At 38.2% G+C, this 27948-nt stretch overlaps 1 protein-coding gene across 4 annotated transcripts in view; it reads left to right on the forward strand.

Moving 5' to 3' along the window:
• CA10 (carbonic anhydrase 10) overlaps positions 1-27647 on the forward strand; it is a 210312-nt gene extending 182665 nt beyond the window's left edge. For 3 of the 4 annotated variants that reach the window (XM_037406672.1, XM_037406684.1, XM_037406678.1), the window contains 5 exons: positions 13002-13097; positions 15373-15445; positions 22936-23090; positions 25429-25603; positions 26450-26724. In XM_037406672.1, the coding sequence (XP_037262569.1) occupies positions 13002-13097; positions 15373-15445; positions 22936-23090; positions 25429-25603; positions 26450-26472 (522 nt within the window). In that variant the 3' untranslated portion in view covers positions 26473-26724. Of the gene's footprint in view, positions 1-13001; positions 13098-15372; positions 15446-22935; positions 23091-25428; positions 25604-26449 lie in introns of all 4 variants that reach the window. The other variant, XM_037406663.1, reaches the window with a different exon arrangement.
• Positions 27648-27948: the final 301 nt, after the last annotated feature.

The following is a 27948-nucleotide window of genomic DNA, read 5'->3' on the forward strand; positions in this document are numbered from 1 at the left end:
ACAATTCGCTCTTTAAAGCAACCATCCTCCCAAGGGTGTTTCGGCAGGTGGAGGTGGCCGCTGTCAGGGATGGGAGGGCAGGCACCATCACTGTTCTCTGCCTCCCCTCCTCCCTGATGATCAGCAATGCCACTCAAGGAAATAGTGCTGTGATGAGGCAAGTTGAAAGCAGGTTGTTGCAAGGCTGCAGCTGTACCTTTCACAATCCCTCACTTCATTCAGACATTAATTCCCCATGGAAGTGCCACTGCAGACCCCCATTCAGTTACTATTTTTAGGGATCTACAGCTCTTCCAGTGGGAACTGGGAGCAGCAAGAAATAAATAGTGTGTAGAATCTGCGTGGCAGTCAGAAACATTCTGAAGCCCAGGCCCTTTGCCAGCAAGAATAAGGAGCTGCTTTCACAGGCTGACTGAGGCCAGGCTTTCTGCCAACAAAAAATAGTTTAGTATGTGGACAAAAGTAATTTCAAAGACTTTTAATTAGATCAGCACCCAAATTCACCTCTTCTAATTGCAGAAAGTCTGATTGACTAAAGATTTCTTCGGGAGTTCAGCATTTTGGAGCATGGCATGTTCCCTGGCTTGCTTTCATTAAGGGAAAATATCTGTTTGGCATTTCAGGTGTTTCCATGCCAGTATTTTCACCATTTCAGCTACATAAATTAACATGCAAATGAATACAGACTGCATTTTATAATGGAAAAAAAAGCTTTAACTTCTGTTGTCTGATGCAGATAGCCTGCTGATACAAATTGCAAGTGTGACTGTACTACTGCCCCTTTCACCACCATCATGTCCAAGAGGTATAATTTCAGTACTAAAAGGACTCTGGACTCATCTATGTTTTAAAACACTTGCGGTATTGATCTGAAGTGCCGTTGCCGCACTCACCACCCCATCCAGTGAAGAGCTGAATTACCAGTTAAAAGATTCCAGATTCATAACGAGCCGGATTACATTTTGAACCCTGACATACAGGATCCCCAAAGCACTCTGTGCTCAGGAACCTCCCTTCCACAAACCTCAAATCACATTAGGCAGATCTACTTTTAAGGGTAGAGATGGTGACCATGGCTTCACCCTCTGTTCATTCTTCCCTCCGTCTAATTCCTAACTGAAGCACTATTCGCTTTTTTTACAATTGTGCTGTCTGCGTAACTCATTTTCTTTGCCCTTTTGTCTATTTAATATTTACATCTCTCTGCTCAGACAGCCCACAGAGACATGGCAGGTACCATATTTCTCTTGGAGATGCAATTGGTTTTCATTATTTTTCAATGACCTTAACTTACAAACTTTAAAAACTTGTGAATAAAAGTGTAATTCTGAGGTGTATTCACAAAGGTAACTCTCGGCTTTACTTCCTAATGTTCAGATGGGATTTTCAGAGGGTTTCTTGTTTCTAAGCATTCGTGTTCTATAGACAAGACAAACTGAAACAGAGGTCGTTGGTGCTTAGCTAGTCTGGGCAACAGTCACCAATAAGTTAGAAAAAGGTTGCTACTGTGCTGAAATATGTAATGAGAAAGTTTCTGAAGCAAATGGAAAAGGACAGGTTCCTTTCCTGTCTACATGAAGCCAAGACATTTATTTGTTGTGGGTGTAATGAAGCAGCCTTGAGGGATGATACAGAACAGGAAATTGCAAAAAATACCCTTAAGAAAGAAAACCACTGTTAGGTCTGTGAACTTCAACCAACTGCATTATAATTAAGGCTACTGGAAAGGCTTCTGTGATTATCATCATCATCTTCTCCTGCTTGTTTGTAAATGGCACTGATCTGCAGGTGTGTGGCTCTACTGAACTGCTCTTACCACGTGGCAATTTCCAGTGCCCTTTGCAAGGTACCCAGAAGAATGTGTTCTTATGATAAACAAATGCTGCTGTGTGCAATTTCGTGCCCTTTTAATTTATGCTGTACTGCACTTGTTCAGTAGTGTTTGCCAATATCCTACTTGCTTTCACCAAATCTGCAGATAGAGCTAAAAGGCTTACTTTAGATAACCGGCTTAGTTATTTCTAAGTGTTAGTTATCTTTCCTATTGAGTGTAATGCCAGTCAACTCATTTAGAAACAAGATAATTTAATAGTTGTCTGCCTTAAGCTGTACTATGTCATACTCTTAGATAATTCATGTCGCCTTGTTTCGTCTGTGCTCATTATTTCTCAGCTTCAAACTTACCTTTTAAACTACAAATGTGAAACTCTTATGCAATTTACATAAACAACTAAAGGCAGTTGTACTTCCCTTAGCTTTAAAAAAAGCTTCCAGTATATTCTTAAACAAACAAAAAAAAACCCCACCCTTATTTTCTGCCTACAGGGTAGATCTGTTCCTTCTTTCCTCTCAGTCTTTGACTCTGCACCTTAAATAGGAAATCCTGGTGTGAATTCTTCAAATGATTTCTAAAAATTTGACTCTGTATTATATCATCTCACCTACTGCAGCATTAATATCCTAAAGGATCTTCAATAATTCAATAAAACATTCATTCCAGAAATGCTTTTAGCTATTTTGAGTCAAGCTGGGCTTCCTCAAACTTTTCTCTGTTTGAGCCATCAACTTACATTCAAAGATTTAATGCTACAATCACTAGCAATTACATTTATTTCAGGTTCTTCTCCTCTTTTATCACGCTTTAAATGTTTTCCTGTTATCACTCTTTAAGGTGCTGGAAACCAGTGTCCCACAGTCTCCTGCCAAAACTATTCTGAGCTTCTTTTTGTGCTTTTAATGGGTGATGTGTCACTGATTGTCATGGATCAATAACATAAATTGAACTTCATAACATGACATACATTATCTAGATGCTTTCTCCAACACTGTTAATGTTAGATCTGAGCATCTCACAGCATTGTGAATGGAGAATTGCAGCTATTCCCATATCAGAGATGGCAAGCTGGGTAGAAAGGGTAGGAAGATTTGCTTAAGGGCAGAGAAGGAGCTGAACATAATTTTCTTAAGTCATAGATGAGCAACCCAATCACTAAAGGGGAAGGACACTCCTGAAAGAAAAGCATGTGTCAAGGAATCATAGAATTGTTTCATTTGGAAAAGACCTTTAAGATCATCAAGTCCAACTGTTAACCCAGCACTGCCAAGTCCAACACTAAACCATGTCCCTAAGCATCACATCTACACAACTTTTAAATACCTCCAGGGATGGTAGCTCCACCACTTCCCTGATCAGCCTGTCCCAATGCTTGACCATCCTTTCCGTGAAGTTTTCCTAATTTCCAACCTAAATATTCCCAGCATGCTGCTGGCTCATGTTCAGCCGGCTGTCAACCAGCACCTCCAGGTCCTTTTCCACCGAGCAGCTTTCCAGGCACTTTCCCCTCAGCCTGCAGCGTTGTGTGGGGTTGTTGTGACCTAAGTCCAGGACCCAGCACTCAGCCTTGTTGAACCACCTCGGCCCATCAGTCCAGCCTGTCCAGACCCCCCTGCAGAGCCTCCTGCCCTCCAGCACGTGAACATTCTCCCCCAGCTTGATGTCACCTGCAAACTTCCTGAGGGTGCACTCGATCCCCTCCTCCAGATCACTGATAATGACATTGCACAGGGCTGGCCCCAGCACTGGGCCCTGGGGAACACCACTTGTGACTGGCCACCAGCTGAGTGTGACTCCATCCACCACCACTCCTCAGGCTCGGCCGCCCAGCCACTTTTTTATCCAGTGAAGAGCACAACCATCCAAGCCATGAGCAGCCAGTTTCTCCAGGAGAATGCTGTGGCAAATGGTGTCAGCAGCTTTACTAAAGTCTAGGTAGACACCATCCACAGTCTTTCTCTCAGCCACTAAGCAGGTCACGTTGTCATAGGAGGAGATCAGGTTAGTCAGCCAGGACCTGCCTTTCATAAACCCACACTGGCTGGGCCTGATCCCCCGGTTATTCTGCAGTTGCCATGGATATACTACTAATATTTTACAATTCCACTGGTTTAAAACAGAAAGTCTCATCTCACCAAGTGCCTATGGCCATCCTCCATATTCACACACCGCTTTCCCTTCCCAAAGGGCAAGCAGACCACCTCCCTTTTCCCCGCCTCCCTCAATAGCAGCCAATTTCCATACATCGGGTGCCAAGTTCTTCTCCCACGCTACACCTGCCAGCAGGGAGCAGGGAAGGAGAGGTCACCAGGCCATGCGCTGTGGCAGGAGCGGTAATGACAGACTGGATGCCTGTACTAGGCTGAGATCAGGCAACAAAAGAGAGCCTTCGGGTAGCTAGGCAGGAGTTGCTGCCCAAATGGGATGGACAAGGACTTCCACAAACCTCAGATGGGCCACACCAAGAGCTTCTTGAAATACACCCTCAATGATACTCTGTGCTTTCCTCGTATATACACCTTATTGTGCTTTTAAGAACCTAAAATCCCATGCTTCATTTTTACCACAAAAAAATTATATTCTTAAGAGTACACTTCCATATCCAAGAGAGCAGGTAAAACTGATAATTGCCTTATTTCTGCTTCTGGTTTGTAATCCTAACACTAACCTTTTCTTTGCTTGTTAGTTAATATCAAGTATATTAAGCTTGACAATTCCTTTTCCTACTAGATTGTCAAATGAGGACAAAAGGGATAAGGGCTACATCAACAACTAGATTTTCACTAGCTCGAATTCTATTCACTTTTTTTGCTTGTTCTTTTATTCATCAGTCTGTGATATTTCACTGTCTGCTGTTGCCCATCATGCCCACCCTTTGAACAGAGATGTAGCTACAGATGGTACTTTGGCAAGGTAGACTGAGAGCTGTAGTGGCATCACATGTTGTTAGAGAAGGCTCGAAATGTTAATGCATCTCTGTCGCACCGTTCAGTGACCTTGCACGTGTGTCCTTTTGACTCGATGTCTCAGGGTAACACAGTGAACAACCAAAATAGCATCAATCGTCTACTTCATCACATTTCTGACTTGCAGGAACCATTTTCTGCTGTTTTCTGGACTGATTGCTAAAGAAATACAGAATTCCCCCAGAAATTCAGAGCACCGTTATATAACTGAATCTCACAAATGGAGCGTTTATACTGAATTCATCATCATGGTGCCTGAGCATCTGTTGTATTTAAAATGAGAAAACAATTTAAATGTAGTGTTTAGTCAGAAAATCCTGCACGAATCCAGAAATGATGATAGGCTCATCTAATAGCCTTTTTTCCTACATTACCCCTATTCTCTCTAAGATGTAACTTTTGTAGATGATGGATTGGGTCGGTGCCAAATTACAGCTTGCAATGAAATTTTGCATTAGCCAAGACATAATCAACATTAAACATTTGAGTCTAAGACTTCATTTTGATCCTCACACAAAGTGAATTGCAGAAGAGTGTCATTTATTTATGTTTATCCAGCTCTTGCTCATCTGCTAACAATGAATGACAAGAGTGGTTGACTAGCAGGTCAGCCAAAAACACCCCATGTTTAGAGTGATCGGTGGTGGAAGGCTTCAGCAAACGACTGCCTTGTCAAAAATTTTCCTAAGTCACACAGCAACCAGCATCACACACATCTCTGTACCTCTGGGGCTCAATTTGGATTTTTCCTTCATTGTGTTTTCTACTATCTGGAAGACAGTACAAATGATTGTGACACTTGCAACACTTGCAGCAGCATTTGGATGGCAGGAGTCCATCACCTTTCACATCTACTTCTTCAGCCTATCATTTACTTAATTTTTTGGTGTTAGCAGAAAGGTGAAAAATCCTAATAGCAAATTCCAAGACCTGCACATGCAATCTGATCTCATAAGCTGGTAATTTGTACTTTTTACTGTAGTCCTGTGGATTTTTAAAAGAAACATTAAGTTTTAAATATTGTCTAAAATACCGTTTTTTCACATGCAAGTGAATTAAAGACTTACAAAAGAAATAAGAACATAATAATATTAAAGAGAAGTACCTTGAAATCATTTACACTTTATTCATGTCGTATTTTTCATATTTTCTAGCTGCTATGGTTGCATATAAACAAGTAATAAGTATGTTTTGCTCTGTTATTAGCCTTATCAGTGTAAGATACCAAGTGAGCAGCCAAAATGACTGTCCTGCTTCATATCGGATTCTCACCAATCTCTTTTCAAATTGCTACTAAACAGCCAGTGAGAGTACCTTAGAACAGATGCCCCAGAAAGCTTGACTCTCACTCGCCTTTCATTTGTACGCCTGCATCTAGAGATAACAACTATAAACCTCAGGCAGATTATGCTACTTTTTTTTTTTTTTTTTAAGAGTCATAATATATGGAAAATAAAACACAGTGTTAACTGCTTACCATGCTAAGTAATGCTTAACTGGATAAAGCTTGCCATTGAACACCATTTGTTGAACAGAAGTATTGCAAGTTATTTCTTGTTACCAACTGGTCTAATGAAGAGTTAGACACCACTTGCAGTTTAAATGCTAATTCCTAGCGTACCATTATTTCTGGTAAAGTAGATTTGGAAGCCAAGTATAGTTAACTCCTGACTGCATTTCCACTATACAGCATGATGCATTATTGCATTTCTCTGTTGCTTTTATACAGCTGTCTGCTCAGAAGCAGGAGAAAACACAAGTTCTTTCCTTGCATTCTTTTAAGTAAAAAAGAATTATAATCTCTTTTATTTTTCAGGGGTACAATTACTGGCATATTGCTATAAATGTGGATGATGAGCCTTTCTATTAAACCAGCATTTTATAGGCATTTCTTTAAAATCACAAAATAACTGTCAAAAGCATTAAAAAAAAACCAAAAACACAAACCACATATGTCAGCAACAGCCTAAAGGACCTCAGTTTAATAGAGAGAACGTCAAAGAGAGTCAGAGATTTAAAATTATTTCAAAGAAACATTTTTTGCATTTCTCCTTTGTTATATTAAACTAAGTTAATCCTTATAGCTGATCTTCTTAAAACCACAATAGGTTGCTAAAATATTAAGTAAACTGCTGGAAATACAGGTGGCCATGTGAAATTTATTTTACCAATTTACCGACAACGTAAGAGTACCTCACTGCTGTGGTAGCGCTGCTGAGGTAGATCTATGGATTAATTAATAAGTATGAGGGTAATACTACCTTGGCAGATCCTAACATTTCGTCGTAGAGTGCCCTGTGCATGAGAAAACTAATAACTTGTGCCTTGAGCAGCTCAGGAGTATCCACCAAGATACTTACAATCTTCTCCTTGAGCATGTGTGTTGACAAAGTTTGGTCAGTATAAGAACTCAGGAAAAGACAAGCAACTGAAAAAAAATAAGTCTGGGGTTTTTTCTTCCTTGAATACCCCATGTGGTATTTAGGCCTATTATTAAGCAACACATCATAAAAAGTCATTCATCGCTTGCCAAAGACAGGAAAATTTCCACTGCATCACTGCCGGATATTGGTCCAGTTGGGACCACGGGTTCTAAGGAGCCTGGTGCATGTTTGCACAGATGGTGCTATACCTCTCCATGAAGCAAGAGGTTCATTTAATTTAATTTAAGAGAAATCGGACAAATTTGTCAGCCATACAAATTACACATCCTAGAACCAGGTGACATTTAACAAAACAGCGAACATCTCAATTCTCATACTTATTCAGATACACAAAATTAATACCATAAAGAACTCTCAGGTGATATGACATTACTGCTCTTTCCAAAGGGTTTTACAAAACCTGTAAGAGCAACTATATTTTAACACTGGAATATCAAGTGTTGATATCAGTAGGTTTTAACTCATTAAAATTATTTTCCTGCCAAGCAGAAATTACATTTCTGTTGCTGTTTTTATTAAACTTTGGATCAACAAAAAAGTGCAATTTTTTTCCTTAAAAAAATCTTAGTCACTTTTTACAAGGACTTTGAAGCAAAACAAACCTTTAACTTGTCTTCTTCGGCTATTTCATTTACTTTTATTCCCTGCTGTGCTAGAAACATGCTTTCTGCTTGCTGTCAGTCAGGTATCCCAACGGTTTATCAAGTAGCACCCCATAATATAAATATTATAGTTGCAGATTAGCTGTTCCTAGCTGCCATTCACTTCATGGTTTAGATCCTCTGTCAAATCAAAATGTTTATTCACTCAATTAAAACAGTTAGAAATAAGAATAAAGGGTATTCCATCATTCCCAAGAGGACTCTGTAAACATGTGTATGTAAAGTACTGTGATACTCTAAATTCCCTGTTTCATATTTCTCCATGTCTCACCATGGTAGAACATCTCACAGTGATGTGACATTTGTAAAAGCGTTATGCATGCACATTAGCTCTTTGTCTAAGTTAAAAAATTGCTAAAAAATTGCTGAAAGGAGTCCCTGGAATTTTTGGCACCCACAACCATCAACACAGCAAACTGCGTCCTTTTGCTTAGCCAAAGAACCTTGGTCAAATGCCACACAGAAAATATCTTGCTACTAGCTCTGCCCGAAGACGCACATTTCACCTGGGTGAAGGAGCAAGAAAAACAGCCAAACCCATTGCAGAGGAAAAACAGCACAAGCAATATGAGTACTATGAGTAGAGGGCTGAACTTTAACAAACTACAGGCAACGAACAGGTTATTACCGTTATAAACATACATGCATATGTGTTGGGAAAGGGAATCAGGTGTTCTCCCTGCAGTGGCCTGAACACGAGCCATCATATCAGCCTATCTATATTATTTTGCCCCAAGGACACAGCCTACCAGTCTGAGGAGATTACTCCTAACTTACTGGTGTCAGCTCTTGCTGACATTCCCACCAACAACCACCTCAGGCATCTAAAAAGTGCTGTGTCTGCTCCTGGTCCAAGGCACATACTTGGGTGATGGAACAAGGGCACATTCTGTTTTTTCATCAGCTAAAAGAGAGTAATTAATCTTAATTCTCTTCTTCTTCCTGAAAAATACAACTTTCATAGCTTGAGGAAAACAAAGAGCTATCAGTTGTTCGGTGGCAAATTAATCTTAAAGGGGGAAATCTTCCAAAGAAAATCAATAGCTTATAACAAGATTCTGGATAGTGTTTGAGCCCTGAAACCCTAACTAGAATCAGAGGGTACTTTCAGCACCACAAGTTTGCTCTTGTTGTGCTTTGGTTTTAATGCCATGTCATCATTTGGAAAACTGAGATTTTCACATACGAGCAATTTTAGTTATGTGTGGCTTTACCTTCATGGGAGACTCTAGTAATATTAATACAGACTATAAGATTACAGGTATCTCAAGCAACTTTAAAGAAATTATTCTCAAAAGAAGGAATTTAATAGGGTATTACATTTTTTTATCCTGCATGTAATATTCTACATCTAAGACATCTTTATTCATTTGTAGCTTTCTAAATTAGTCTGTTCCATGTGAGAAACTCTGAAAATGATGTCTTCTTACATTAAAAAAAAAAAAAAAAGAAAAACCTAATGAGTTTGACCATGGTGCCATGGAAACAGCTTTAAAATTAATTTGGGTGCAGGGAAGAAGGATACAACTCTAACACAGAGAAACTGACAGGTTTTAAAAGAAAAAAGGTCTGTCTTCATTCGGCTCTGGGATCTTTGAGAAACAATAATGCAGAAGGCAAGGAGATCTTTTCAAACTATATCAAAGGAAAATCTCTCAAGCACACTCTCCAAGATGGTTCGTTACCAAACAGAGATGGGTTAAGGAGAGGAGGAATGGGGCAGAGACATACAAACCTGCAGGAATGGGAAACTTGAAGCCAAACCCACTTGAAAGCACAGTAAAGAATGCCAGTTCCCAGACAAGTACTTTTATTGTTAAGATTGTGCAATACAGTGTGGAGAGATCATTTCTATATCACCAAAGGAAATAACTGTTCTAATTTCTAATCAGTTCAAGTCTGTTAACTCATTCCCACGAATACCTATTGACTGCCTGCAGTCTGGGTGTGAGTTTTGCGCAGAGTGAATTGTGTTTCTCTCTGACATGAAGAGAGGTCTCCAATAAAGACAGCATTACGTGCTGAGGCCCATATCTCTTATTGCAGTACAGTGCGTTATGCAAGACTAGAGCTGCACTGAACAGTGGGCTCCTTCCAGAGAGGCTGGGACAAATATCCTATATATGGTCATATATACTTTCCTATATGTGGTCATATATACTTTAGGAGGTTTATTTCCGTAAGTCCCATCAGTGAAAATGAGTTTGACACTGACTCAGGGCTTCTATGTGTGCAAGAACTTGGTCTTTACTTTTACCCATTCCTGTAGTAGACATTTTGGTTTATTAGATAAACTAAGTTAATCTAAGTGTCTTGGTTTCAGCTGGAATAATTTTCTTCTCAGTAGCTGATACAGTGCTGTGTTTTGGAGTCAGTACGAGAATAACATTGATAGCAACAACTAAAACATCAGTGTGTTAAGTAATGCTTACTCTAAATCAAGGACTTTTCAAGCTTCCCATGTTCTGCCAGTTAGCAAGTGCACAAGAAGCTGGGAGGGAAGCAGAGCCGGGACAGCTGACCCAAACTAGCCAAGGGGATATTCCATGCCACAGAAAGTCATGGTCAGGATATAAACTGGGGGGAGCTGGCCAGGGACTCCGATCGCTGCTTGGGGACTGGCTGGGCATCTGTCAGCAGGTGGAGAACAATTGTATCGAGCATCACTTGCTTGGGGTTGGAGGTTTTTTCCATTTGGGTTTTATTCCTCTCTTTCTCTCCTCTTTTCATTACAAATATTATTGTAATTATTATTATACTTTATTTCAATTATTAAAATGTTCTTATATCAACCCATGAGTTTTACCATTTTCCCCAATACTTTTCCCCATCCTGCTGGGTGTAGAGGGGAGTGAGTGAGTGGCTGCGTGGTACTTAGTCGCCAGCTGGGGTTAAACCATGATACCAAGTCATTGTTATTCTGGGACTTTGTACAGAGGGAATTTTAGTCTAAAGCACATTTCATCACTTATTTTCTTGATAATTCACAAGTTAGTTTGTCTGCCAGACTGAATTGTTGTACATAAAAAGAAAAATACGTTACTAAGCCTAAAAATTTCAGTGAGAGCACAGTACCCAGAACCATGATGTTATCAAAGTTCAGTAGTACCACAAAGTGATGACTAATGAGCCTATAACCTCTGTGTGCTGTGGAGTAAATGCTCTCATTAATTCTTTACAAGACCTTTAGGAAACATACTGCATTCATCCTCTTCCTAGCTGTCAGAATTTAGTAGATGACTTTGCCTACTTTGACATTTTTACTTTTTCGTTCCAGTTTGGTTTGTTTGCTTGCCTTAAAAAATGCTTACTGTGTGAACTGCAAAAAGGACAACCAATAGTTCCCAATCCAGACAGGACAAAACTAACTGAAATTAACACATAGCAGTAATTTTGACCCGTACCGTATTCTTTGGTCTGTGAACTGTTAGGTGTAAATAGTAAAGCTATGTGCCAAAGATCTTTTAACCTTATCAATGCAAATATTCTCTTTCTTTTCAGAATTTCCACTACTGCTTTTTACACCAATGTCTAAGCACTAAAACAGCACCACTAAGGGATTTTGGGGGTGAAGAGGGACAGTGCTTGGTGGATTTTTGTATTAGGAAAGCTCATAAGATCTGATTCTGAGTAATTTACTTATAGGAAGGATAAATTATGCAGTCAGAGCAGAGTGTAGGAAATAGAACTGTCTGAACACTCCCAGAGTTCAGGTGCATCACTTATTTCTCACTTATCATAGATTGAGATAATAATGGTGTATAGGTTACACATGAATTGGGGTGCTGTTATAATTCAGATCACTACTGGTACACGTGTTGGTGGACATACATATTTGGATGGCAAAGCAAGGCTTTGTCTTTGTCACTTGATTGTGTACTGCAGATCATATAAGGAGGTCACTCTTGCAAAAAATCTTTGCAGTTTTATTTCACTACTGAAGCGCCAGACTTTGCATTCATCCAAAAGACAAAGTCACCAATGCTGGCACTAAACCCCATCTCAGTGGTTTTTTTGGGGTGGGTTTTTTTTCCTAATAATAAACATGGAACACACACTATGATGAAATTTCTTTACTGGAAGTATTAGTCCTTGGCTATTTGTACAGTCAAAAAGACTACCAGACATAGATCAAGTTAATACTGATGTTGTTCATAGTATGTAAGTCCAGAAATTTCAGTGGACAGCCTTTAGATTTATGCCAGCACATGGAAAACACACCTAATTTTTAAATACAAATATCAAGCTGCTATAATTCTGAAAATGCCAGAACAACCACCTTATTTTTCTAATTGACATCTGAAAACTAAAAGAGAGATCTTTAGTCTTTCAAATTCTTAGAAGTACTTAACTGCCTCACAAGTTCATTGAAGTCATTCATCTTTTAAATAAATTGAGGCTACAAATCGCAATGCAAATAGTAACAGTGTCCAGTGATCCCAGACAAATCAAATACCATTGCTTTGGGTAAGACATGTATATATGCAGGGAGAAAGGTGAACTGTTTCTTCATAATTTAAAAGTTCCAGCAAATCATAAAACTAAAAAGCAGAAGGAAAGCTGTAGGAGCTAAGGAGAACCTGGTTAACAATAATACAGTAAGTGCCTAACTGTAGGAGCTTTTGTAACCGAGTTTGTAAAATCTGAATATTAATATTTTGAATTCTGTGAGTGCTGGTTTAAACAGCTTCAAACCCATAGCCCATATGTTTCTTCAAATATTTCAACCCTTGACTCCTCTGTGTTTGGCTTGAGGCTGAAAAGTACAGATTACTTGATGCCCATGGCAAGTGCTGTTGCAACAGGGAAATTATGTCAACCCCTGCAGTGCAATTCATAACTTGATGTGGGTAAATTCACTTACTGGCAATTTAGAAGAAAACATGCTGGTGCTGTGCCAGTTGGAGCCAGATGGTGACTGAAATTATTAAAATCATGCATGTTGCAAACCTCTGAAAAATTGCACTGTTACAAAATATCCTAAGCATAGATGGGATCCTAATACAAACCAATTAGTGTATAAACAGTATTTGCAAACAGTGTACGGTATGAGTTGCTACTGTTTAATTGTAATCTTTCCCTTCTTGTTTTCTAGGTTCAACTAATCCACTATAACCACGAGCTGTACACAAATGTCACAGAAGCTGCAAAAAGTCCTAATGGGCTGGTGGTAGTTTCCATATTTATGAAAGTAAGTATTCAGTATCATCAACACAACATATAGACAATGGACTTTTCCCATGAACTGTAAATCTAGGAATTACACTCCTCATTATACTATAGCAATGCCTAGAGGCTCTGATCTGAAATCCAGAGGCAGCATCATCCTAGGAACTGAACACACAATCTCTACTCCAAAGCTTTTACAGTTTAACGTAAGGAAAATGGAAAGCAGGGGAGAAATCCTTACATCATAAACATCACTCGTAACACTTTAGTAGCTATGACAAAAGCTACTAATTTTGCAGATTTGGTGTTTCTTCATGAAATGTTATTCATTCAATTAAAAGTGAATCTCTCCTAATAGGTTGAGGCCCTGGGAAAGAGGGCACATTTGCTCTTTGTAGACATGCTGATGTTTCAAAGGCAGCAACATAAGTCTTTCTCACAATGTTATTTAAAACATCTTCAACTATCAGAACTGAAAGAACATTAAAAGCATGACACTTAATATCTTCCAGACATGTGAATATTTTGTCATATTGAAGGCCCCGTTCTGTTGCATTCAAGATGCATAGTTAGGTTCATGAATTACAGTAATCTAGCATTGAACTCGAGACTTAATAGTTTACTCAAACCTTCCTGCTTACGTTGGAGAGACCTTTGCTCTCATTTTATATGAAGAATGCATTTCCTCCCAAAATGTTGTTCATATTCTGCCATTATGTGATCTCTGTGTCATCAGTCTAAACAAGCATATATTTCTGAGTAAGTGCTTTATGCTGGAATAAATCGCTTTAATCATCAGACTTTATGTATTGGATATGTATCGGTTCCCTTTAGTACTCTCTAATCCCATTTCATAAATTTCCTGATAAAGTGTTAACCTTAGAATTAAAACATGCATTTCACATAGCCTATTGACTAATTTTATGTAAAAGGGCAATTTTCATACAGGTCTAATACTTAAGAAAGATATTTAGGTTACTTTTTTCATCCAAAATGTATTCTATTATAAGCAAATGATCTGACTTGAATTGGTGCAAAAGGATAAAATTGAAACAAGCCTTCAAAATGCCCAGCATGCCAATTTTGTCTAAATAGTGCATCGCTCATGGACTTGCTGAGTGAGTTGCTCAACTCTTGTAACAAGCAATAAAATTTAGTATCTGCCTCACCATATATTTCTCTAGGCCTCTCTCACTGGCATGAAAAGATGCATTCTACTTTAAATGTCCAAAGTAGTTAGAAAATTTTCTGAGTGGAGATATAACTATCTGATCTTCCACAAAAAAGAACCTGAACTGAACTTTCTTGAAGGCTACCTGCCAAACAAAGCTGGATTACAGTTTGACTAATAGTCCATTTATTTTCCTAAATCTTAATTAAACTTTTTATGACGTTTTCCATTTTCAAAATACCTTGATTTCATTCTGGATCAATGCTAGATGTGTAACAGCAGCATCCAGTGTCTGATAAAAAAAAAAGTGTCACAGAATAATTGGAAGTTAAGTAAGATATTAGAAGGCTAGCTACAAAGTTACTAAAATATCTCCATTAAAAGTGACTCTAATTATGTTGCTAACCAATAATAATTTTGCCATTTGCAGCGCAATAAAATCTCTCATTAAATTATCATTGGTAATAAACAATTATGTTGCTGATAAAGTACATCCACTGCCCTACCCTCCCACCCCCAGAAAAACCCAACACAACAACAACGCCTCCAAGCCCACAATTAAATCTCTTTCAGGTATGCTTATGTTAATGTAGACTGAACATTTTATGTGTATGTATACATGTATGCATACATATTTTTGAGTGCATGTGGGTGAAATTTTGGCATTTCATACCTGTATATAAAACAAAGGGAAGACAGATTTTATTTGCAATCTAAATAGTCTGCTGCAAGGAAACTGTATTTCCCAATAAACAGAAAAATAATAGACTACTATATGAAAATCCTCCCTAATTACATGAACCACCTGCAAATTGCATCAGAGCTGTGGGCGAAGAAACCTGTACTCACACTTGCATTCAGGCATTCATTTCTGTTCATCATATTCTGCCATCCTTGGTTTTTTAGATTTATTTTTAGATACCAACTTTTAACAAGTTTTGTTAGAAAAATATCTCAACAATTATGTCGTCTTCCCGCAACACTGAAAAAAAGGCAGAAACAGTTTGGAGAGGTGGCAGGAGAGAGAGAATGAGTATGCATGTGCATGCACACACAGAACAGCTACACTTCCAGAAAGGAAATGTTTTTGAGAAGATTTTGACATTGTACATTTTCTCTTTCGTAGGTATCTGAATCATCAAATCCATTTCTAAATCGTATGCTTAACAGAGACACCATAACAAGAATAACGTATAAAAGTAAGTTTCTTTTAATTTACTATGGCTAACATCTGTATGCTTTTAGCATCAGATAATGTGTTTAGCAATCACAGAATGATAGAATGGTTTGGGTTTGAAGGGACCTTAAAGATCATCTAGTTCTGACCACCTTGTCATGAACAGGGCCCCCTCCCACCAGCCCAGGGTGCCCCCAGCCCCGTCCAGCCTGACCTTGAGCCCTGCCAGGGATGGGGCACCCACAGCTGCTCCGGGCACTGAAGCAAGAGGCACTTATGGACAAAAATTATAGTTTGTATTGCCAGCCACTCTGCATGATAAACTTTGGCAACCCGAAAAAAATCTAGTAAGGTCATCAGTTCATCAAACGAATTTTGAACTTCAAAGTCTATTTTATGTTTGAACAAGCAATAAATTAATGAAATTATGTTTGATAAATATATATACTGTATTCACACAGAATACTCAGGAGAAACTGCCTACTGTTAGCAATAAAAGTAACATGTGGAGCAGCCTGGATTATACCAAATCAAGTTATGTCAAGATGCTGCATCATTAACTGTAGATTTAGTATTCACTAATGCTTTTTTTCTGTACAGAAAAGTTATGACATTTCTATTCAACTATTGCTGCATTTAGTGGATATTTATAGAGGTCATTAACATAGCATGTATATTTGTTGTATTCACATTTGGAAAGCCTTTAACTGATAATTCCATGCTAGTATATTGAACTTGTGGAAAACTGGAGCTTAAGTGTCAGTGAAAATTAGGCTAATTTAGAGAAAGTCATAAAAAATACATGCATCTCAATGGAACAAATTAAACCTCTTCTCCTGGAAACCTTATTCACTTTGTCAAATACTCACTGAATTCCAAGCAGCCATTAAGTTAATAAAGTAAGTTAAACAATAACAGAACTTAAACTTGCAGAAAGTATACAGCAAACAGAAAAAATAAGTATTGTAAAACTCAGCCTTCGTTTGTTACTCTGTAGACAATGACTTGACATTTTTTATAAGCTTCATTAATCTTGCTTTTGTTTACAGAAGCTGGGAGAGAATGGTTCATGATAACTGAAATGAGACTGGTTGTCAGGACCCCAGGATTTGGTTCACAATTCTGCTAGGGTTTGCCTCAGTTTACCTCTCTGTAAATTAAGTATATTGTACTATATATTCTACAACAATTTTGGAAAACTTTGCATCTGAAACTCCAGAGATCTGAAATATCCATTTAAATTCAACAAAAAGTCACTGAACTTCAGGTTTATGATGGAAAAGTTTGGAGACATTTCTAACATGTCCCTAAATTATACGGTCTTATTTCTTTCCAAAGATTCCATCTTTTCCCCATCCCTGCAAAGCCAGGATTGTAAAAACAAAGAGTGTAGATTTGAGGCTAATGTGAAGTGAAAGCACTGAATTTTACCCACTAATTCCTGAACAAGGGAACATTAGAAAGATTTTGAGCCTTGCAGACTTTGAATAACGGAGCCAATCCAACCCCATTCTGAAGTAGATGGTTCCTTGTCCTCTCCTATAGCACACACCTTTCTTCCCCCTGATGTTTCTCTAATTTGACCTTACAGATAACAAATCTTGTTACATCTTTGATCCAAATAAGAGGCTTCTATTACGATAAAACTCTGTTCTCCACAATACCTATAGAAAGGAAGGTGACAGAGTGTTCCCTTCAGAATATTTTTTTCCAGATCGTCCTGTCAGTATGAAATGTCGTATTCTCTGCAAGGAAGAAGCAGGAGATTAACCCAGTTTTTAAACTGCTTGTCTTGATTTCTTGCAAAAACACAGCAATGCTGTTCTGTAAGAGCTTCTTGCCTACCAGTGTTGCTGGAGCGTCCTGGGAACGGGAAATTATCATTACGGCTGTATGTGCTTTTTCAGGCTCCCAGATTACATATTCCTGGCTTCTGTCTGGGGACCAGCCAGGAGATCTCTGTACCACTGAAAAGCGGCTTTTCACCACATACACACAATGAGCCCTGTTGGGTCTCACACACTGAGCAAGTAAAGACCCCTGCCTCATTTTTCCCATCACAGCAGCTTTATCTCATGCATTTCCATGAGTGTCACAGCCTTTTTTGTAGTCCTTGGCCCCACATGCTACAATGGCTGGCCAGCAGGGTCAAAGATCGGGCATCTTTGGTGGCTCTGAGAAGAGGAGAGGCCATGATTAGGGATATACAGCTCCACAGGGTGGGAAGGCACCAGCAGCATCTCTCCCTTGGTGCGTGAGTAAGCATGCAACTGCCACCCACACCAGCAAGCAAGCATAGCCTCCCAATACAAAATATTTCATTTGTGTGCTGTGTTTACAAGCGGGCACTCCTCCTGTCTGGAGCTGACAGCATCCTACAACCTTTCATTGGTTGTTTTGCCTCTTTAGAAGGAAAATGCAATTACAATCACACCTAATTTGGGTTTATTAAATGAACTTTCACATGAAGATGAGCCCATAACATAAGCTGCAAAATCAATGATTAACGGAACTCTTTTAATTTTTAGCCATTGTTTATCACTAACAAGTTTATTTGTTAAAATGAAATCTTTGGTAGCTACGATGCACACAATATTCTGCAGGGCATTGGGTTACTTACTGTAGTAACAAGTATTGACTGGGAATTTTTCGTGTAAATTGGGAATGTGAACGTGTTATTGAAAGTAATTTTGCAGTTGTCTTACGTGATGGATTATAGCATCATTGCTGAAAACTAATTTTACCTCTTAGATTGTGAGGATTTCTATTCTGCCTTCAGCAGCTGGAGTTTTTTAGCTTGTGCTTTAGGGGTCCACTCCTGAAGTCAATACTCAGCAGGCTACCAACAAAATGACCAGTCCCAGTGTGCTCAAAAGGAGTGTGGAGCGAATGATTAAGCTGAGGTTCAGGGTCAGGACAGTTAGTAACATAACTAAAGTACTTTTTTTTGCAGAACAGCAACAAAATTCAGAGCTAACTGCTGCTGCATGAAATTTCCATGGGCAAAATGCATTAAAAGGGGAATTTCTACTCTTCGATATTAATGGCTACAGTGTAGTGAAGTGGACCCCAAGGAATTTTTAAGCAGATTTTAAAGGCTTACTTTATTCTGTTATCACAGCACAAAAATCTACTGTGAACTATTGAAACAAGTGTTTTTTCAAACAGGCTTTAGTCAGAGGCCATGTGAATATCTCTAAAGAAAAACTGCCTTAATATTCCTCTGAGTATGACATTTGAGTGGATAAGTTAGCTTTCTTTCAGAACAGGTACGCTACATTAGCTTTCACCCAGTATTTGCATAACATTGGAAAGAAGTAACATTTTAGATTCCCAAAATTCCATATGAAAATTTGGGCTCGCCATTCTCCACCAAAATACTGCCACATGTTCAGCTAGGCAGAAAAGCTGTAAAATTCTGAATTTCCTCAAATTCAGTCTTTAGCTATGTTATACATAACACACAAGTGAATAAAACTATTCTGATTTTAAGAGATCATCTCGAAAAAGCTGAAGATTCAGAATTCTGGAAATAAGACTATTAATTTCTCAAGGTTCATGTTTCAGTGCATTCTCTGAAGGACTGAGCTCTTGCACCTTCTGTCATAAGCAGTAAAAGCTCAGCAGTCTCAAACAGGCCCCAAGGGATAACCCTGGTATTCAAAATGAGTCTCTTGTCAGCCTGGGTCTAAGTGACTTGTGAAGGCTGGGAAATGGAGAAACTGTTTTAGGATTAAAAAGCTGAGAATCTCTACATTCCTTACCCTGTAAATCTAGTTAAAGATGTACTTTCCCTTTTTGGATTATCACTGTATGAACTTCAAAACCAAATGGACATTCCTTCATTCAGTAAATAGTATCTTCCCTACAAATACTATTGTTTTAAAGAGAATGTACATAGAATTTGCTGTGAAAGCAGACTCCACATGCCTGTTACAAATCTAGGGATAAAATAAGAGTATTTCCATCATTTGCTAAGAAAATCGTCAGTCAAGGCCTTTCTATAAATATATATGAAATCTAATGAAATCTGATTTCTATAGATACGAGTTCATGAGTTCAGAAATCACCCTAAGGCACAAGCAGTCAAGACAACCAGAATGTGGGCTGTAGATAGGAATGATGCTGAGAATCTAGTAAAGACTGAATGGGTTTATTAAAGGAAGTTTATTACTGGCAAGAGATCACACATGGTGATTTTGACCATTTTGAACTACATACTTGCAAAAAACATAAGACAAGACATTAAAGTGTTGCAGTCGAGTATTAGTGCAAACCCACCAGTTCTGTTTCAGTTCCAGAATGAGAAACTTTATCAAGATGTGGGGAAAGGAAAACAGCAGAGCTGTTCGTGAGAAAAATATGCTTATAACTAAATGCTTATTCTGTAGTCTTTTCTCAGGGAGTCATGTGACTTCCCGTGGGAGTATATTTCATATACAAGCAAGAATAAATACTGCTTTTACTTGACCAAACTCTTGTATTTCATTCTTTCATTCACCCCTGTCTTCCCCTTTTCCTGAAGTGATATTTTCCTTCAGTTTCCCATTAATGACCCCTGATGAATTTTGACACTTGGCATAATGCGCTGTCTCTCCTTAAACATATTCCAAGGGAAGAGGCAAAGAACCAGGTTTGGAGCCACTTCACTGCTGGGTGCTGGTGGGGGAGATGGCCACACATTTTTTAGGTCTTCAGTATGCAAACAAGGTAACCTAAGAGTTAATTTGAAGATCAGTAGGGCTAAGAAGAGCATCTCTCCTGATCTTGAGAGCACAGGCATACATCAGGCTTGCCTGAATGAGTAGGAGGACTGTGCCCCACACTGCTCCCACACAGTTACATGCCATATTCCATCCCTGGAGTGTTACTATGTTCTGAGAATAACTAAACACTGCAAATCCACAGATAAAAGTTAGAAATCCATGTCAAAATAGTGAATTGCATTCTCTATTAAAGCAATGTGAGGCAACTCCCAAACCCCCATGACTACCTGCACTAATGCCGGCCGTAAATATGTTTCTGTATCTTCTTTTTGATAAGTAGTCCTATAGTTAATAATCTGTGCACTGTTCTAAATACAAATTAGTCAACTAGAATGTGGCATGCACACAATATATATCATCAAGATCCCTTATCTGTATTAATCTTTAGTTAGCTTTCCATCTCCTAGTAAACATTTCAGGGCAAATCCTACCTTGCTTAAATCATTTTAGCCCAACCAAAGTCAGCATGGAAGCGAGAAAGCAGGTTTGGTCCTTAGAGTTTGAAAGTATCTATTCTGACTGACTCTGTGCCATTTGGAGCTAACACACCACTCTCCATGGTTCATAAATAATGAACAGGATGTTCATGTGGGAAAGGGAAAAATGTGTGATGACTCATTGAAAAGAGGCACTGGCTTGAAAAAATGCATTCATTCTCTTCTCACGTAATTCTAGCAAAATTACCACTGCACTGCAAATAATGTTTTTAATGAATAGGACACAGGTGTATTCAGTCATCTCTAGCTGTTAAAATTTAGCAGCATTTTGACTCTAATACTATAGCAATGGTTTCGCACTTTTGTCTGGAAAATTTTAGGTTTAGAAAGAATCTGTGTCCCAGGCCATAGGCCAATGAAGGCTGAGCATGTTAAAAAAAGGTGACAGTCAGCCACCTACAAGACACTAATAGTACTTTCCCCCCTACTTGAGAATCCAGCTGTATGCCATGGCAGTTACCCAGGCTCGATGTGCAAAAATATGGCAGATGGCTGTATTTCTGACAAACTTGAAAGGACATGCCAAGATTATATTTTTTAAAATAACACACACACTTAAAATGTGAAATAATTGTAAGACACTGGTCAATGTGGTACAAATGTTACACTCTGACTTGACATACACCTGATGCTATAGCCACTAATATTGCTACCCCAGAAGCCTGTAGCGTGTTGACTGTACTATGTCAAAATTTAAAAAAAGTCACATTTATTTTGCCTGTATTCTTTGATTTTCTGTTACCCAAGACAGTAGTCTGCAGTCCTTTTCTTTTTCCATTAGGTAGTATGAGACAAGCATTTTGCTCATCTAAGTTTTGTCCTTCAGCTATATGTTAAATTCAAGTTAAATTACTCTTTTCTTTTTTTAGTCCTCATACACTTCCTTGATCGTTCATATTTCTTTCCTTCGTTCCATTTACAATCTTTTCCTGATGGCTAAGAAACCATTTATCAGCTTAAAAAAAACAAAAACAAAAACAAAAGCCACCACCACACAAAACCAAAAACTGTTTAAACTTAGAGTGAATGGTACATGAAAAACTTCAGAGAATCCAACAGAAATGCCTAAATTATTTATATTGATTTAAAAGATGCACTTCAACATTCGTCTTTAGTCTGAGCACTATCTTCTTGTTTATTTTTTCTATCTTCCTTGCCTTCCATTAAAATCAGTGCTAGTTCATCTTGTGTATTGAAAGGGGAAACATGCCTAAATACACAGCTTTCCTCACCTGCATTTTAGTGCTTGCTCTGCAAACAAACAGTATTGAACACACTACATGCAAGTGAAAGCACACAAAAAGATTTCACAATCTTACAGCTCATAACCAGCCCAGCTTTCTCTGAAATACACGATAGCAGTTTCATGTAAGAAGTAGAGTGTCTATGTCCCTGAGTATTTCCTGTTAAGGAACTCCACAACCTAAGATTTGTCAGGAATATCTGAGCTCACGTTTTGACAGCACTTCCAAAAATATTGTAGGGCCAGCATTACCCAAGGGAAATAGTGCACACAGTATAGGAAAGGCTGAGGAATGTTGATGAATTTTGAGATATAACCATATCTCATTATACTTTGATACATGTCCACAGAGTGAATTCTGTTGCAGAGGGATACCTCATTAATTCCCCGGGAGACTTATGATAAAAGCAGGGACCCCTAGTAAGCTGCTTACTGGCATGCTTTTCGACCCAGATTTTAGCATTCTGAGTGAGCTTGCACTGCATCCACCCCCACTGTGTACATGAAAGGCCAGCAGGCTTCATTGAGCAGCTTTATTATCATGCATTAACCTTAACTTCCTCCTGTGGTAGAAGGGCAATTAAAGTTTTAACAATCTTGGCCTTCCCAAAGTTTTGTTGAGCAAAAATAGTTAATCACTCAAAAATATGGTAAGTTGACATTCTCCAAAGACTTCTGCATCTAAAGCAATAACTGCAACTTCAAGAAGCTTTGAACTCCAGTTCTTAAACATGATTCAGTTTCACTGTGAATGCTTGTGCTAAACTCACAGAAGGTACTCACGGGCATCTAAGAGTAGAACTCAACCCAAGCAGGGTTAGTGAACTCATGTTACTTGTTCTTGTCCAAACCACTGGACCATTCAGAAAAGTGAAGTCATTACACTTCGTATTTCTGTGAAACTGATTATGATGTTCTGGAATAAGAATTATATATTAAAAAAGTGGGATATTTTTTTTGTGAAGCTACTGTTTTGTATCAGTTGTTTTCCTTCTTTATTCTCCAGATGACGCATACTTACTACAGGGGCTAAATATTGAGGAACTTTATCCAGAGACATCTAGTTTCATTACCTATGATGGGTCAATGACAATTCCACCCTGCTATGAAACAGCAAGCTGGATAATAATGAACAAACCTGTCTACATAACAAGGATGCAGGTAAGAATAATAAAAGAATTACTTGATCTAGTATAGGTACAAAAGAATATTTTAAACATACGCATTTGTAGTTTTACATACAAAATTAGATTCAATGTTTTGCTGTAGGGATCTCTGCCTGCAATTTATACAGTTTGAAAAAGCATTGAAGAGTTTTTTGCTAAAATAAAAATATTAACTATTTAGAGCTCCCAACGTATCTATACACACATGTATGTACTTTGAGGTGAGCCCTACTTTCAGTGAGGGTTTGAACCAAACAGTTTCCAGTAGCCTTTTCCAAACTAAATTATTCTATGATTCTGTGAATAGACCCATATAGCAGTGTTGTACAAAAATAACTGAGGTTATTATGTATAACAGAGATGATTCTCAGATCGGAAAGAAATAGAGAATTTGTGAGTGGCACTTGTGGCCATTTAAATACATGTAGGCAGCCCATTAATGTGACAGAGATCCAATACACAGGGCCTTGGAAGAAAAATAATCAGCTAGTGCTTTCTGGCACAGAATTAAGATGACAGGATAGACACTGCAAATATCTTCAGAAAAATCAGATTGACAAATTGAAGCCCCTGTTAGAAAGGGGCAGGATAAATTATCCAAAAGCAAACACAATTAATTTCATAGTCAAAATTATGCTGTTGGGGAAACACACCAGCGGAAAAATCATAAAGACTACATTCTATACAGCTTGCTTACAATCCAAGGCCTAACATCAGAAAACAAAAAATTTAACACCAACTGCAGTCTTCTCCAGAGCTTCTGTCAGCTCTACAGAGCTGCGAGCTGAGCTAAAACTATTCTCTTGTGTACTAGAATCCCAAAGGAATACTTGAACCACCATCTGCCCATCCCAAGCATACAGCAGAAGCAATCTGGCCTGAAAAATTAAATGAGGAACCATAAAACAACTCTAAATATTATTTTGGGATTTAAAATCATATTAACATTGTAAATAAGATGACTTTAAAAAGCCTGAGAGATGTTTTATCTTTGTGATATTCCTTCTGTCCAATTTTGTCTAGATGCAGAGAGAGCACTTTGTTTCTTTTCTAAAATGGGTAATTTGGGAGAATGACACAGCTGAACACAGGCAAACATGCTGTACATTCTGAACTTTTCAAGGAGGGGACCTGAACGTTTTCCTACAAGCAAAATTTTTAGTTGCAACATTAATGTATAAAACAAGGAATGAAATACTTCTGGAGTCTGTGGGTCATAACCTCACGATACTTACTCCCTGTCATGCTTTACCGGTTAGTTACATCCTCCATTATTAGTGCTGCAAATTGATTTCATGGAATACTTACTAATTACATTGTGTACTCAGACAGAAAAAGTAATGCACAGCTCAAATTTTCCCTGGAAGCTATTAAAGATTTTCAGTACACAAACCCCAGCTACTGGATTTCCCCATTTAAGCATTAAATACCACAACCAAACCTCTTAAATTGTACACCGCCATGGAAAATACCATCTTTTAAAATTTATAAGCCAAAATATTTTGAGTGCTTCTGATTTACAAGTGGCAGATATTTTTTTTCCCTCTGTCTCTCCAGTTTCCTGTACAAAGTTTGAAAGGTTTTGGTTGACTTGAACCAATTAACATGCTTTTAGCACAGTTGTATAGTCATCATAAGAACAATTGCTGCCTGCTTGTAGTTTGCATCCAACCACTTCTGGGTACACTGAAAATCCTGGATGATTCAGTAATTCCCTCTCTGCTGATCTGTAAAATCACCTCAAAAGAAGGCCAGAGTCTACCATAAGACCACTATAGACGGCACAGACAGTATCAAGACAGACCTGTCAATGGAAAGAGACTTTCACTTTTTAACATCATTAATTTCATGACTTCAGCAGCATGACTGTCAGTTATCCTTTGCATCCTGACTGGCTGTACCTGATTCTTGAGTACAGTCATCCAAAACTGTGTCTTTTCAACTGGAAGCTACACTAACAGCTACAAAACTTAGGAAATAAGCTCCTGTTATTCATCAAGTTCATTTTCTCTGCACCAGCTGCTGCCACCCAGTACTGTGGATTCCATTTGTTTCCTGATCGGCCAAGGACACCTCATACCATTTTCATTTACTCCGCACAAAACTAATTACTTTTGTTTAAAATGGGGCTCAGAAACAGAGGACCACAGAAGGAACAGTTTTATCTCAAGTTACCTCTGACTACAACTTTCAACTCACCTCTGACTACAAATCACTGAAATTCTGTTTTACTTTCATTTATTAAGTAGTATATTTAATAGTGTTGTATGCTGTTTACTTACAGGAACGACCAGCACTGAAAATCTTTGTTTCGTGTTTTGTATTTTCTATAGATGCATTCTTTACGACTGCTAAGCCAGAATCAGCCATCACAGATATTTCTGAGCATGAGCGACAATTTCAGACCAGTCCAGCCTCTCAACAATCGATGTATCCGAACTAATATCAACTTTAGTTTACAGGGAAAAGATTGTCCAAACAATAGAGCACAGAAACTACAGTATAGAGGTACGTTCTACCTCCAGGATAATCCTTTCTATGCTTACACCGAGCTCTTTTCTTTGAGAAACCCAAGTGCATGGCAAAGCATACAAACAAAAGCAGATGAAACTCCAGATCTGGGGGTCTAATGGTAAGAGTCAATTTTTGAAATGGGTGAGGAAACTTGCCCAGAAACATGTAGGAAAGGCATGACAAAAAAAACCAGTCTGGGACATCTGGTATTTTCCTAAAAGCAGATAGGAGAGGCCTTCAGTTTTCTAGCCTCATTTTAAAGTCTTCTCACCTTACGAAGTGCATTTTGCTCTGTTTTACCCACCTCAGAAAGAAAAAGGGGGATGAGTGAGTCTTGATTTCAAACAAAAGAATAAATTTCACTTTGGCAGTGCACCACCATAACACCCAGATTGGAAAGGGTTGTATTACACAATGGATGTTAAACAAAGGAACCAACCCAGTCACCAGCTGTTACACCAGAGCGTTACACTGCCACAGCGGGGGGCTTGCAACTGAGCTGTAGTGTGTCTTATGTGTCTTTTAGCCTATGCACATACAGCTATATTACCTGAAATAATGGTGTAAAAGTGCCTTCTTACCAATAATATGGTTATGAAGGACTACAAACGAAGGGTGGAAAAGAAAGCACATTTTCAGCAACAAGACTGATGCCTGGGTTGCAATATTTCAAAGAAACAGTCAGTCAGAGTTAATTCTTTTCCAGAAAGAGGAGGAAACTGAACCTCCTGGTTTTTTCAAGACATTTTAAATGCCTAATACAGTGTTAAATCCAGACAGTTTCGTATTTGGAGTTTATTAAAGCATAACTGTTTTTGTTCTGTTTCTCTTTCCTTTCAGTAAATGAATGGCTCCTCAAGTAAGACAGAGCAGGCAGAACCCATAACCTCGGTGGAATGCTACTACTGTGAGTTGACATAATCTAGAATGCACCCAACCTCACTTTCTTTGGGTTCACGACAGCACATGCAAACGTGCTGTAGGAAAAGAGCTGCCATGTTGGAGACTCAACTAAAAATTCATTCATATGATCGGTGGTAATTAAAAAAAAAGTAAAAAGACAATATTACAGTAAATGTGATTACAATTTTCCTGAACTAATTTAGCTTCACAAAGAAAGACTTTTCAGCCTTTGTACATATGAAATTCTTCCTCTTTCCCCCCCTCCCTCAAATTAAAAAAAAATAAAAAAAATAAAAAAAAAAAAGGAACGAAAAAAGGTGGCTCGGTTCAGCATCAAAGTGGAGTTGTGTTCTGTGTGCCAAGTAATCCTTGGAAAGCTCTCATTATTTCACTATCATTAATGGATACTGACAAGACAGAACAAGACGACTGTAGAGGAAACTTATTTCTAGGTTATGATCTTTCTGTTAATTTAATTTAAAAAGGGACAGACTTTGAGAGATAAGTATTGTAAATATATCACTGCAGAATATAAAGGAAATTGAAATATTTCCCTCTGTCACATATCTGTAGTAGGATTTGCCAAAATCAGAATTGATCCATTTTCTGTTTCTTGTTTTACAACAGGTCATACGTTGTGTTGGTTACTATTAACAGCTCAATAAATGTGTTTAACAAATTAATTTAGTAAATTTGCTTTGATTTACTTTTTCCTTTCTGAAATAATAAGCCTCTACTACTTGTGGCTGCATTATTTGTGGTTTTCTTTTTTTATTTTTATTTTTTTTATTTCATTTATTTGTTTACAGCCTATTTGAGTCAATGGCAATTGGGAATGTACTTAAAGCTAGTATAACTTAACTCCACTTATGGTCTATCATTAATAGGAGCTGGGCTCAAAAGCAAAAAGCAGTTGAACCTTATCTCAGTTTAAAATTGCCATTTTCCCTGCTGAATCCATTATTGAGACAAACAGATTCAATCCCGTAAATTGGTGGTGGAAAGGGATATCTTTTCTTTACAGGTAAAGCAGGAGCTGACCAAGTAAAAGCGAATGCCTTTTTTCTTGTTTATAATGGTCATTCACTGTGTTTGGTTACTGTCAAGAACTCAATAAATGTGTTTAACAAGTTCACATAGTGCATGTTTGACCTTCTTGCACATTAAGGGGTTATTGTTCTTTGTTTTTACATGGTGAGGGGGAAGATCTATGCTATTCTGTTCCTAACCCTCACTTTCTAACACATAACATGTTGAGGTTCACAGAAAATAAGACAAAGCTGAAAAGTACCATGCTTGACTAATGAATTGTTTATACCAAGCAAAAATAGGCACTACAAGAAGTGTGAGGGAACTGAACCACTGTAAAGAAGTTACAGATGTTCAAGCCAATTAGCTTTAACATGACAAACGCGTTGTTTTGGCTTTGGCTGAAA

This window comes from Falco rusticolus, chromosome 1 (assembly GCF_015220075.1).
Source record: "Falco rusticolus isolate bFalRus1 chromosome 1, bFalRus1.pri, whole genome shotgun sequence".
Taxonomy (NCBI): domain Eukaryota; kingdom Metazoa; phylum Chordata; class Aves; order Falconiformes; family Falconidae; genus Falco; species Falco rusticolus.